This window comes from Pseudorca crassidens, chromosome 14 (genome assembly GCF_039906515.1).
Source record: "Pseudorca crassidens isolate mPseCra1 chromosome 14, mPseCra1.hap1, whole genome shotgun sequence".
NCBI lineage: Eukaryota > Metazoa > Chordata > Mammalia > Artiodactyla > Delphinidae > Pseudorca > Pseudorca crassidens.
This window is the reverse complement of record NC_090309.1, coordinates 8,146,734-8,160,012: the sequence shown is the minus strand read 5'-3', so window position 1 is coordinate 8,160,012 and position 13,279 is coordinate 8,146,734. Positions and strand designations below refer to the sequence as shown.

Below are 13,279 nucleotides of genomic sequence, written 5' to 3'. Positions count from 1 at the left end.
ACTCCAATAAAAATTAATTTAAAAAACCCCAATATATGTTAAGTGCACGCAACAGGTGACACTCAGCTCCTTATCAGCTCTTCTAGGAGGTGGAGAGACTAAAATGAATATTGTGATGCTTTGCTACCTAGCAGAGGTTAATTTTGCATATCTATTGGTATATTATTTAATACCAGTAAGAAAAACTTTTTGTATATTATTCTGTAACATGTTTATAAAAAGACATCTTATTTTTAATTATTCAATTTTTAAAACCAATCTGTAATAACTGTCCTGAACTAGCTGTGTAAACCTCAAGGGTTTTAAAAATCAAAGTAAAGTGAATATAGAGCATAAATTTATGGTGAAAAACATTAGAGAGCTAATGCATAAACAAGACCTAAATCGGGGCACTATCCTACATTACTGTAGTCATAATGAATAGTGACTCTATAAAATGAGAAACTGTCTGCATCATATGAATACTATTAATGACAGGGCTTTTTAAAAATTATTAAAATGGCAAGAGTACAAATAGCTTTTACCAGTAGTGTTCAGACTGTAATATCAACATTAAATCAAAGTCTATGGACAGAAACGGTAAGAGATTTAGGAGATTTTAGGGAATAAATAAGGAATAAATAAGGAAACACCACTGAACTTGGTACTCTACATTATAGACAGCTGCCACAGGCAAAAAAATAAATAAATAAAATGGCAATTAAGTTGACTGCAGTATTTTAATATTTTAAAGAAAAACATATTAAAAATACAGACTTTTAAAAAATTTTTACATTCTTGACAGATATAGCATCACCTACCTTTCTAAAAATAGTAAGGGTAAACAATTGTAGAAAATGTATGTTAATTAGTGGTACAACACTATGTACTTAAAAACCCTGACACACTCGTACTATCTACTGCTTTGAAGTTAGATTATGGCCTAGAGTTAATGTCACGTTGGTTCCAAAATGGAATATGGGGTCCCAGGCCAGTATTGGTACACTGCACCTATTGTGGCACAACTTGTCCAGCCATGAAAGCATAAATCACAAAGAAAAAATCAGTTTTGTAAAAACGCTTTTCCCCCTTTTTATAATCTTCTTTATTTACTCCGGAGAGTTAACATAACAGTGTTCAATAGTGAAGTAAGCAGGTTTTACACTCACTATTACTGTATGGATAGAAAGAGACATATGCATTTTTGTTTTTTACAAGTCATCTCAGATCACTGCGATATGGCACATGAAAACAGAGATTCAGAGGCACAATGTTAATAAATTCATTTAACATTGTCAAGCATTCAAAAGATAAATGCAATCATATAGCAAGAAAAAAATCAGTTTGAAACTTTGACCTCTCCCAAGGATATGAAGAATCTTTTCACGTGTCAGAAATCTCTATAGCAAAGATTCCTATAAGAGAGAAAAAAATTATGTAGATTAATATTTTCAACTCAATGATTTCATGATGAATAAAAAAATGTGTTCTAATATTAATTTGGTAAGACTTAGGATTTTTCCCTCAGCTTCTGTGTAAGAAAACAGATACAATGTATTTTTTCACTCAGTTTTCACAAGCTGTGATACATCCATATCATGGAATACTATGGATTCAACAATAAAAAAGAATGAACTATTGACACACACAACTTAGATGGATCTCCTGGGCACTGTGCTAAGAGAGAAAAACCAGTCTCAAAAACTTACATCCCATGTGTGATTCCATGTATACAACATTCTCAAAAGGACAGAATAATAGAGCTGGAGAAGAAATTAGTGTTTGCTCAGGAATAGGGAGGAGAACGAGAGGACTGTGACCATAAAAGGGTATCATGAAGGAATGAGTTCCTCGGGGCTGATGGAACAATTCAGAATATTGACTGTGGTGATGTCATATGTTCTCTGTGTAAAAAAACTGCACACACACACAAGCACATGTAAAAACTAGTGAAAACTAAATAAGGCCTATAGACTGGTTAATTATGCCAATGTCAGTTTCCTGGCTTGCCATTGGGGAAGCTGGGGGAAGGATATGTGGGACTATCTGTACTATTTTTGCAACTACCTGTGAGACTGCTGTAATGATTTCAAAATAATAAAAAGTAAAACAAAGCAAAACAAAACTGTGTTACAGTCACACAATGGAATATTACTCAGCAGTTAAAAGGAATATCCAATAATATCTGATACATACAACAAGCCGGATAAATCTCAGATATGTAGTGCTGAGTGAAAGTCAGCCACTACTTAACACATGATTCCATTTATATGACAACTTGAAAAGGCAACACTAGAGGAACAAGAAACAGATCAGTGGTTCGGGGAAAGTAAATTAAGTACATTGACTGTTGTCTGGATAATAGGTGGCAGTCAAAGGATACCATTTAAAACTAACAGCAAAAAGTTAAAATTTTTTAAAAAGGGTACTTTAAGGGTACTATTAAAAGTATTAATAGAAAGGTAACCATTATAATGAAACACAAAACTTCTTGAATATCAAAAGAAATGTTCACAAGCAAAGAAGAATAATCAAATAGAGTAAATATCACATAGTAAACACGGTTATCATAACATAAGATGATAGGACAGAGTTGAGGCCAAATTTAAGTTATATCAATAAAATGAAGGAGCTTAATTCACCTGTTTTAAAAAAATTTCAAAATGATTCATAAAGCAAAACTCAAATCCATACTATATAGAAGTGAGATACTTAAAATGCAGTGATTCAAAAAAGTTAAAAATAAAGTGATGGACCAAGATCTACCAGGCAAATGGAGACAATAAGGAAACAGGAGTTGTAACTCTAATACCAGACAAAGCAGGCGTCAAGTCCTTCCTCCATCCAAAAAAATTAAACGCATCAGAAAATAACACTTCATAAAAGCCACATTCACAATAAAGATATGATAGTTCAGAATATCTATGCCACAAATAAAACAGCAAACCACCTATATAAAACAAAATTTATAGGAGACATAAGAAGAAATAAAAACATACTAATAATAGGTTTTAAAACACCATTCTTAGTAAAACAAGTGAACAAAAATTAAACGACATTATAAAAGAACTAAAAATTAAAAAGGCAAATCTTTTAGATATATTACACTATACTCTGATAAGAAAGAATGTATCTTCTCAAGTGCACATGAACTGTTCACAAAAATTGATCATGCAGTAAAGTACAAAAAAAATCAGTAGTGTCCATAAAATAGAAATATTATAGACAATAGTCTCTGATCACAATGCAATAACACTCAGAATTAAAAATGAAACCAAAACCAACAAACAAAAAAGCTCTTCTCATTGAAAATTAAAAGATTTTCTATCAAATAACTCTTGGGTAAAAGTGAAAATACAAACAGAAATTACAGAATTTATGAAAAATAATGATCACAAAAACACCATATATCAGAATCTATGGGATATATTTAAAGCAGTGATCACAGAAAAATTCATAGCTCTGAATATCTACATCAATAAAAGTGAAAGAATGGTAATAAATGAATTAAATTTCTAACTCAAAACTCTAGGGAAAAAAACCCAACAAAGTAAATGAAAAAGCACAAGGAAGGAAATAATATAAATAAAAACAGAAATTAATAAGAAAGAAAAACAGATTAAATCAATAAATCAAAATGCTTGTTCTTTGAAGCAATGAACAAAGTAAACAAACCATAGGCTAAGGTAATCAACAAAAAAAGGAAGAAACATACAAATAAGAAATGACAAAGGATATAACTATTGATACAGAAGAAATTTTAAAATTTATAAGATATTGCATTGGTTACTTCTGTGCAAATAAATTTGAAAACCTAGATAACTGAAAGCCTAGATAACTTTTAGGCAAATAGAGATAGAAAGCTTAAAAAGACCAATTTCCAAAGAAGCAATAGAGGACTTCCCTGGTGGTGCAGTGGTTAAGAATCCGCCTGTCAATGCAGGGGACATGGGTTCGAGCCCTGGTCCGGGAAGATCACACATGCCGTGGAGCAACTAAGCCCGTGCGCCACAACTACTGAACCTGTGCTCTAGAGCCCGCAAGCCACAACTACTGAGCCTGTGTGCCACAACTAGTGAAGCCCACACACCTAGTGCACATGCTCTGCAACAAGAGAAGCCACAGCAATGAGAAATCCGCGCACTGCAACGAAGTAGCCCCTTCTCACCGCAGCTAGAGAAAGCCCGCGTGCAGCAATGAAGACCCAACACAGCCAAAAATAAATTAATTAATAAATTAAAAAAAAAAAGTCGTGTCAAGGCTTTAAAAAAAAAGAAGCATAGAAACAGTTATTAAGGAAGTACATCCCACAAAAAAAAAGAACCAAGGCCACATGGTTTGACAGGTAAACTCACCCAAATCTTTAGAGATCAAATAATCCCCAACTATATAACTTGTTTCAAAGCACGGTAAACAAAAGATTTTCAAATTCTTTTTTTGAAACAAATATAACATTTATATCTAAACTTGATAAAAATAGCACAGAGAGAAAATTACAGACCAATATCACTTACGAATATTGATACACAGATCTAAAATAAATGAAATAGTAGTGAACACCAAGAAAATAATATACTATGACCAAGTAGGGGCTATGCCAGAAATTCAAAGATGGTTCAGTACTTGAAAATCTATTAATATAATTCACATATTAATAGTTCTAAAGAGAAAAACCATATCTTCATAGATGATAAAAAGGCCCTTGACAAAAACATCCTTTCCTAATAAAAAGTCTTGAAAAAATAGTAATGAGTAGTATTTCCTTAATATCATAAAACATATAAACCTCAATCCTAAAGCCAGTATCTTACTTAATGGGCAAACCCCACTGGCATTCCCACCACAGGTCAGAATTAAAACAAGAATGTCCACTTCAGTACGCGGGCCTCTCACTGTTGTGGCCTCTCCCGTTGCAGAGCACAGGCTCCAGATGTGCAGGCTCAGCAGCCATGGCTCATGGGCCCAGCCGCTCTGTGGCATGTGGGATCTTCCCGGACCGGGGCACGAACCTGTGTCCCCTGCATCGGCAGGCGGACTCTCAACCACTGCGCCACCAGGGAAGCCCCAAGAATGTCCACTTTTGCTACAGCTATTTATCATTATTCTGATGATACTGGCAAATGCAGTCAACTAGAGAATACAATTCAAGAGATACATATAGGAAAAGAAGAAATAAAATTATCTCTTTTTGCAGGTGACATGATAGTATATCTAGAAACCCCTAAAGATTCAATTACAAAACTTAATGAAAAAGTAAAAGAATTTAGCAAGATAATGTGATAGAAGAGAGAGAGAGAGACGAAGGAATAAGTGCAAGAATGTGAGTGCGTGAGACAGCATGTGTTGTCTAAACACAGAAAAAGCAAATGCGGTAAAATTTTAATAATAGTGAGTATGGGTAAAGGGTTGCACAGATGTTCTTTGTATTTTTTTTTTAACTTCTTGTAACGTTGAGATTATTTCTAAATAAAAATGTTTTTATGAAATTTGTGACATACAGGAATATATCTAAAATATTTTCCTCTGAAAAATTAGCCTATTATTTTCCTGAAGTATATGTGTTTTATGGTGCTGTAATAATTAGCCAATATTTTGTCAATGAAAGTATATGAAAAAACTGTATGATGTAGAAAAAAAAAGAAAATCAGATTTTAAAAATATAATTTATGTAGACATTAGATAAAATAGACCTTTCTTTAACATATTTATATAAAACTAATTATCAAAATACTTTATTTTTATGTCTACATATCTAATTATGTAATGATGTTTAAATAGCACTATTAATGGTAGACTGTTACAGAGTTTTCTTACCCCCTCAGATATTCAGTTTTTATTGCTATATGGTTCCCGAAGAATGGAACCTTAAACCACTTACTCTTCTACTGATCGATCCAGGCCTCGGTCAGGAGATCGATGGTGAGAACGTTCTGGTGAGTGACATTTTGTATTTGGCTTTATTGTGGAACTCAAATGATAAGCATTACTTGAGTAATTCTGGCGGCGAAGTTCTTGCACAGCTCTTTCCCTAAAGCAAAACAGTGAGACTTTTACTAAACTTTATATCCAGCGACATTATTAACACTGTCGTAGAACTATAGTTCAAATCATGCTTTAAAATCTAAGCATCATGAAATAACCAAAATCTGTGGTTATCCAAGGAACAATGCTTTCCAGGCTGAACGTGGCATAGAGACACACTTACCTTTCAAAGCGCTCTGTCCCTAGTTGTCTCTTGGTAATGTCTAAATCAGCTTCCAACTGCGTTATGGCGTTCCTGAACTGGGCCACATCTCTACTCTGGATGGCCCTGTGTAAAAGAATGTGAGTGACAGTTAATTACAGGTAAAATATGGCTAGGACTCCTAGAGTACACGAAACCATGTTGGCAATGGTTTCTCAGCTGGATCCAAGCAAAATTGTCATTTTCATAGATGTATTAGTGCATCTAAAATATGCCAGCTTTAGATGTAGTAAATGTGCAAAGCAGCCTACTAAAAGCCTAAGCTGTCCCAGCCCCATTCAATTAGTTAAACCTTTTCTGTCTCAGTTTCTTTATGTTTAGAGGGGTACTATTATCTATTATCGACCTATATTACTTATTTACTGCAGATCATTTTTACAAGTGTACTTTAAGGTATTAGGTGCATACTCCAGTGCATATAATACTGGAATTCACTAGCACCATGATGAATGTGTGTGTATATATGTACATTTAATTGACCAAATGCCTTATATATACTTGCAATGAAATTTGATATATCTACTGTTAAAAACAAAATCTCTTCAATTTAACAGGATCTTCCTTAGGGCTAAACACTGCCTCAAAAACCCTGTGATAAGGCACACTACCATGAGGCAGATGACAGAGGTGAATGCTTCTTGCACAGAACATTCTATCCTATCTGCTGGCTTTCAGGACTGCATTACAGACTGCTGGAGTCTAAACTTTAGAGACTAAGAACACACAACTTTATCAAGCTTACTTGATACTACTCACCAGCCAGTCTAAAACAGAATGTACCTCTTAAGGTGGGAGAGTCGGCACATTTCACTGAGGCAATTTCCATCTACGGCTTGAGGAAATGATCCTGCAGAACTGATTGAAGGTACCCCAAAAGCCCAGCTGCAGTGATTGAAAAGAATGACTCAATCACAGCTGCCAAAACCTAAAATCAGTTTCTGAAGGAAACGGGCCCTGGCTTTGCAGCCTTTGCTTAGTCGGGGCTCCTACAAGTAGCTGATTCCTGAGACCATGATTCTTGTCCTTCCCCACGTCCCCTGCTCGGATGGGAGGGCAGAGTTGAGGCTGGATGAAAAAGTGTTATAGGTTGGACAGATAAGAACAGAGGCTAAGGGTCCCCATGAAGTTTTGTGAGAAGTGAGTTTAATAATAAAATATTAAGTTTAATAATAAAATATTTTAATAATAAAATATTAGTTTAATATTTTAATAATAAAATATTCACTATGTTTAATAATAAAATATTCACTATGCAGGCAGGCATTTCCACCTAATCCTCCAGTCTTGTAAACAAGGTGCTAACGGTATTAGGGATTCTTAAAATAAAAAGTCAAAATCAGGGCTTCCCTGGTGGCGCAGTGGTTGAGAGTCTGCCTGCCGATGCAGGGGACACGGGTTCGTGCCCCGGTCCAGGAGGATCCCACATGCCGCGGAGCGGCTGGACCCGTGAGCCATGACCGCTGAGACTGTGCATCCGGAGCCTGTGCTACGGAGAGGCCACAACAGTGAGAGGCCACAACAGTGAGAGGCCCGCGTACCACCAAAAAAAAAAAAAAAAAAGTCAAAATCAATGCTCTGGGGGAAGTCTTCAGCATTCTGTAAATGCAGCGGTTCTTCCACATAACCAGCATACACTTACAGGTACATAGGGAAATATTATGTGGCAAATGGAAAGACAGTAGCACTATCAGGTGGGTCCATAAATGGAAAAATTCTTCTGGTTTCAGAAGTGCTTAATTTCTTCTAATCTGGTTATTTCCTAAAGGCAATATGTTAGATCAGTAGGTGTTCATTTATACCCAAACAATCAACAAAGATGGTTAAACTTAAATTTAGATAAATTTAGATAAACATATAATAGAAATAAGTACTAAATCTTAGACAAATCACAATATTTGGGGTCCTCAGTTTAATTAATAGCAAATTATGACACTAAATTGTCTAAACGCCAGCTTTGAAATTCTATTAATCTATAAAGTACCAAAACTTTAGAAATATGACTTTATGTTATCATATTGCTAACCAACTCACATTTTACTTTCTGCCAAACAAAGGTGTTCTTTAAGAAGCTGAATTTCAGATTCTTTTTCTTGAAGTGCTATCTGAGACTGATATTCTTTGTCTCGATTGGCCACCAGCAAAGCTTCTAGATTCTGCATGGAGATTCTCTCATTTGTCATCTGACTCCTGAGGAGTTCTATTTCAGAACGAGCAGAATCCAACTCATTCTCCATCTGTACAATAATAGGAAGATACCTATACTTATTCCTATTCGTTCACTTAACTGATGTATTATCAGAGACTCATAAAATGTCTGTATTATGTTATAAACTGACAACCACTTTTAATTTCTTGATTAGAAATTGTGTCCTCCTTCTTACCAGATACACACACGCACACACACTGAGTATCACTTTCCCCAACTCTCTGATAATATCAGAAAGTTCATTAATTTAAGTAAAGAGTTATTAATCTCAAACTTCAAACAATTTCCATTTCCAGCTTTGATATTTCTTATTTCTGCAAGACTGACATGGTAGTATCTGTAACTACTGCTTTGTCCTGAGTTGGGTGAATTATAAACACCTAACTTCCTGACGGAATGTCATCGCGCTCCATAGTTAAGAAAGATAAGGAGTAATTGCACATTCCCTCTCTTGCATGATCCTGTGGAAAACTTCACTTTTTGAAGGTTATCTTGAGCCTAAAATACGTTCTATAAGCCAAATGTTTCTTCAAAAGGAGAAAAACCAGACATTATTTAGAAAAAAAAATTCCTTATCTCATAATACATATTATAATAATTTACATATGCATTAAAAAAGTTAAATGTTGGGCTTCCCTGGTGGCGCAGTGGTTGAGAGTCCGCCTGCCGATGCAGGGGATGTGGGTTCATGCCCCAGTCCGGGAAGATCCCACATGCCGCGGAGCGGCTAGGCCCGTGAGCCATGGCCGCTGGGCCTGTGCGTCCGGAGCCTGTGCTCTGCAACGGGAGAGGCCACAACAGTGAGAGGCCCGCGTTCCGCAAAAAAAAAAAAAAAGTTAAATGTAAAAGATAAAACCCTAAGAAAAAAAAGTTAAATAAAAATGAAATTATTAGGAAAGGGGCGGGCAGGTAGGGGAAGAACTTTTTAGACTAGATACAATTAAAAAATTATGTCTGACTGTAGAAAAAACAAACATACTTATACTCATTATAAAGAAACAAAATTTACGAGGAAAAAAACCAGATGAAAATAAACTCAGTAAATAGTTAATATCTTATTAATATAAGGAAGATGAACAAACTGCAGAGAAATATGAACTAATGATGTGAACAGAAAATGTACAAGATACAGCTAATTAGTAAACATATAGAATAACTTACCCTTACTAATAATCAAAGAAATAGAAATTAAATCAAGACGGTATTTCTAGTCCAGGATTTCTTAACTTTGACACTATTGACCTTTTAGGTTGGACATTTATTTGGGGTAGGGAGTTGCCCTATGCATTACAGGATGTTTAGTGGCATCCCTGGCCTCTACCTACCAGAGATCCACAGCAGCCCCCAACCCTGGTTGTAACAGTCAAAGATGTCTATAGACATTGCTAAGTGTTTCCTGGGGAGCAAAATCTCTTTCAGGTGAACCAATGTTGTAGTTTATCAAACTGGCAAATTTCTTAGCTTTTGTGTTGATTAACATTAAAGTGGGCAATGGCAATCTCATATACCTTGCTGGCAGGAATATAAAATGGAGCGTCACATTTTTGGTAACAGCTTTATTGGAATATAATTCACATACCATACCACTTGCCCATTTAAATTGTACAAGTCAATGGTTTTTAGTACATTAACAGAGTTGTATGATCATACCACAATCTCACAACCTATTGTGAGAACTTTTTCATCATCCCCAAATGAAACCCAGCACACATTAGCAGTCATTCCCCCACTCCTACCCCAGCACGAGCCCTAGACAATCCCTAATCTATTTTCTATCTCTATGATCTGCTTTATTTTAAACATTTCATATAAATGGAATCATACAATGTGTGTGTGGTCTTATGGGACTGCCTTCCTTCACTTAGTGTAATGTTTTCAAGAGTCATCCATGTTTTAGCAGGTATCAGTACTTCATTACTTCTATTGCCAAATAATATTCCCTTGCATAGATGTAGGAATATTTGAGTTATTTACACTTTTTGGCTATTATAAATAATGCTGATAAGAACATTTGTGTATACGTTTTTACATGGACCTATGTTTTCATTCTTCTTTGATAAATAGGAGTGGGATTTCTGGACTTTACGGTAATCCTATTTTTTCACATTTCGAGGAACTGCCAAAATGTTTTCCAAAGAGGCCTATTTTACATGCCCACCAGCAATGTATGAGGGTTCCAAGTTTTCTACATCTTTGCCAACATTTGCTATTGTCTTTTGTAAATTATAGCCATCCTAGTGGTTATGAAATGGTATAGTTTTGTTTTGCATTTCTCTGATTATTGATGTTGAGCATCTTTTCATGTGCTTTTTGCCCATTTATGTAGTGTCTGTAGAGAAATGTCTATTGAGATCCTTTCCCCATTTTTTGAGTTGGGTTATTACTAAGTTGCAAGAGTCCTTTATATACTCTGGATACAAATCTCTTATTAGATATATGATTTGCAAATGTTTTCCCCATTCTGTGCATTGTCTTTTTACTTTGTTGATATCATTTGCAGCACAGAAGTTTTTTATTTTGATGAAGTCCTTCTAATCTATTTTTTCTTCTGTTGTACTTTTGATGTGACTCTAAAAAAGCATTACCTAACCCAAGGTCACACAGATTTATTTGTATGTTCTCTTCTTAAGAGTTTTATAATTTTAACTCTTACATATAGGCCTATAAAACATTTGAATTTAATTTTTGTATATGGTACGTGATAGGAATCCAACTTCATTCTTCTCCATGTAGATGTTTAGTTGTCCCAGTAGCATTTGTTGAAAAGACTATTCTTCCCCCATTAAATTGTATTGCTACCAATTTTTTGGAAATCACTTCACCACAAATGTAAGAGTTTATTTCTGGACTCTCAATTCTGTTCCACTGACCTATATATCTTTTCTTATGCTAGTACTACACTGTCTTGATTACTATAGACAGTTTTGACATTGGGAAGTGCTCTGACTTTGTTCTTCTTTTTCAAGATTGTTTTGGCTATCCTGGGTCACTTGCACTTCCATATTAATTTTATGTCATCTTGTCAGTTTCAATGAGGAAGCCAGCTGGCATTCTAATAGGCATTGTATTGAATTTGTAGACCAATTTGGGGTAGTACTGCCATTTTAACAGTGTTAAGTCTTCTGATCCATGGATGTGGGATGTCTTTCCTTTTATTTGGGTCTTTAATTTCTCTCTCTCTCTCTGTCTTTCTCTCTCTCTCTCTCTCTGTCTCTCTCTATATCTCTCTGTCTCCAAACTGGAAATAACAGATGTCCTTCAAAGGATGAATGATTAAACAAACTATGTTACAGGAATGAACCACTAATATATGCAACAACCTGGATGAATCTTCAGAGAATTATGCTGAGTGAAAAAATCCAATCCCAAAAGTTTACATATCGTATGATTCTATCTATATAACATTCTTGAAGTGACAAAGTTTACAAGTGGAGAACAGATTAGCTGTTTGTTTCCAGGGGTTAAGGAGAGGTTGTGGATAGGAGGGGAGTAGATAGAGCTAAAAAAGGGCAACATGATGGGTCCTGTGATAGAAATGTTCCATATCTTGCCTGAAACAATGTCAAAAGCCTGGTTGAGATATTATACTATGGTTTTGCAAGATGTTACCATTGGGGGAGGCCAGGTAAAGGAGACACAACATTTCTTTGTATAGTTTCTTATAATTGCATGTGAATCTACAATTATCTCAAAATCAAAAGTTTAACTTAGAAAAATTATTTGACTGTTCCTTATATGCATAGTACAGCTGAAGAAATACAAAGATAAATAAGATAGTTCTTGCACTTGAAATACAGCTTATTATGGGGATAAACATAAATATATAAATAACTAAATTCTAAGGCAAAAAAATTTATGTCAGGAGTATTTAAAAATACTATGAGAATTAGCCTGATGACTTCACACCCATCTGGATAGTTATTAGCAAAAGAGAGAGAGAGGTTGGGGGAAGAAGGGAGGGAGGGAGGGGGGTAGAGAGAGAGAGAGAGAAAGAAAGAAAGAAAGAAAGAAAGAAAGAAGGAAAGAAAGAGAGAAAGAAAGGCTGAAAAACAAGTGTTGGCAAGGATGTAGAGAAATTGGAACACTTGTGCACTGTCAGTGGGAATATAAAATGGTAGAGCTGCTTTGGAAAACAGTATGGAGATGCCTCAAAAAATTAAAAATAGAATTACCATATGATTACCATATGATCCAGAAATCCAACTTCTGGGTAGAGACCCAAACAAAATGAAAGCAGCATCTTGAAGAGAGATTTATACCCCCATGTTTATAGCAGCATTATTCACAATAGCTAAAACATGGAAGCAACCCAAGTGTCCACAAACTGACAAATAAATAAGCAAACTGTGGTATATTCACACAATGGAATATTGTTCAGCCTTAAAAAGGAAAGAGAGGGTGGAGTCAAGATGGCAGTGCGGGAAGACGTGGAGTTAGCTTCTCCCCACAACTAGGGTGCCTGCTGGCCGCTGGTGGGGGACTCTGACACCCAAGGAGATGGGAGGAACCCCAAAGTGAACCAGTAGGATGTAGGGGGACTGAGGGGGGAGGAGAAGTGGAGGCCAGACAGGATCTGTGCCCCCTAAGGCCAGGGAGATCAGTAGAGGCAGTTGGGGGGGACTCTCCCAGAAGAGAGGGAGAGGAGCGGAGGGCCATCGCCTGGCCCACTAGGGCCGGGGAGCCTGCTGAGCTCCCAAGCTGGTTTCCCCTATCCAAAGCCCGATCCAGGCCACATGCGTCCTTGGGGGCATAGCAGGGAGGCCGGAGAGATCAGGAGATGCAGGTGGGAGAGGCCATCCAGGAGGAGCAGGAGAGGAGTGGAGGATGATTGCCCTGCCCACTCGGGCCCA

General features: G+C 36.1%; 1 protein-coding gene across 13 annotated transcripts in view; it reads right to left on the bottom strand.

The window, feature by feature from the left end:
* Positions 1 to 700: 700 nt before the first annotated feature.
* TSGA10 (testis specific 10) overlaps positions 701 to 13,279 on the bottom strand; it is a 105,798-nt gene continuing 93,219 nt past the window's right edge. For all 13 annotated transcript variants that reach the window (XM_067704193.1, XM_067704191.1, XM_067704192.1 and 10 more), the window contains 4 exons: positions 8,255 to 8,457; positions 6,185 to 6,289; positions 5,858 to 6,007; positions 701 to 1,394 (listed from right to left, as the gene is read on the bottom strand). In XM_067704193.1, the coding sequence (XP_067560294.1) occupies positions 1,370 to 1,394; positions 5,858 to 6,007; positions 6,185 to 6,289; positions 8,255 to 8,457 (483 nt within the window). In that variant the 3' untranslated portion in view covers positions 701 to 1,369. The remainder of the gene's footprint in view (positions 1,395 to 5,857; positions 6,008 to 6,184; positions 6,290 to 8,254; positions 8,458 to 13,279) is intronic.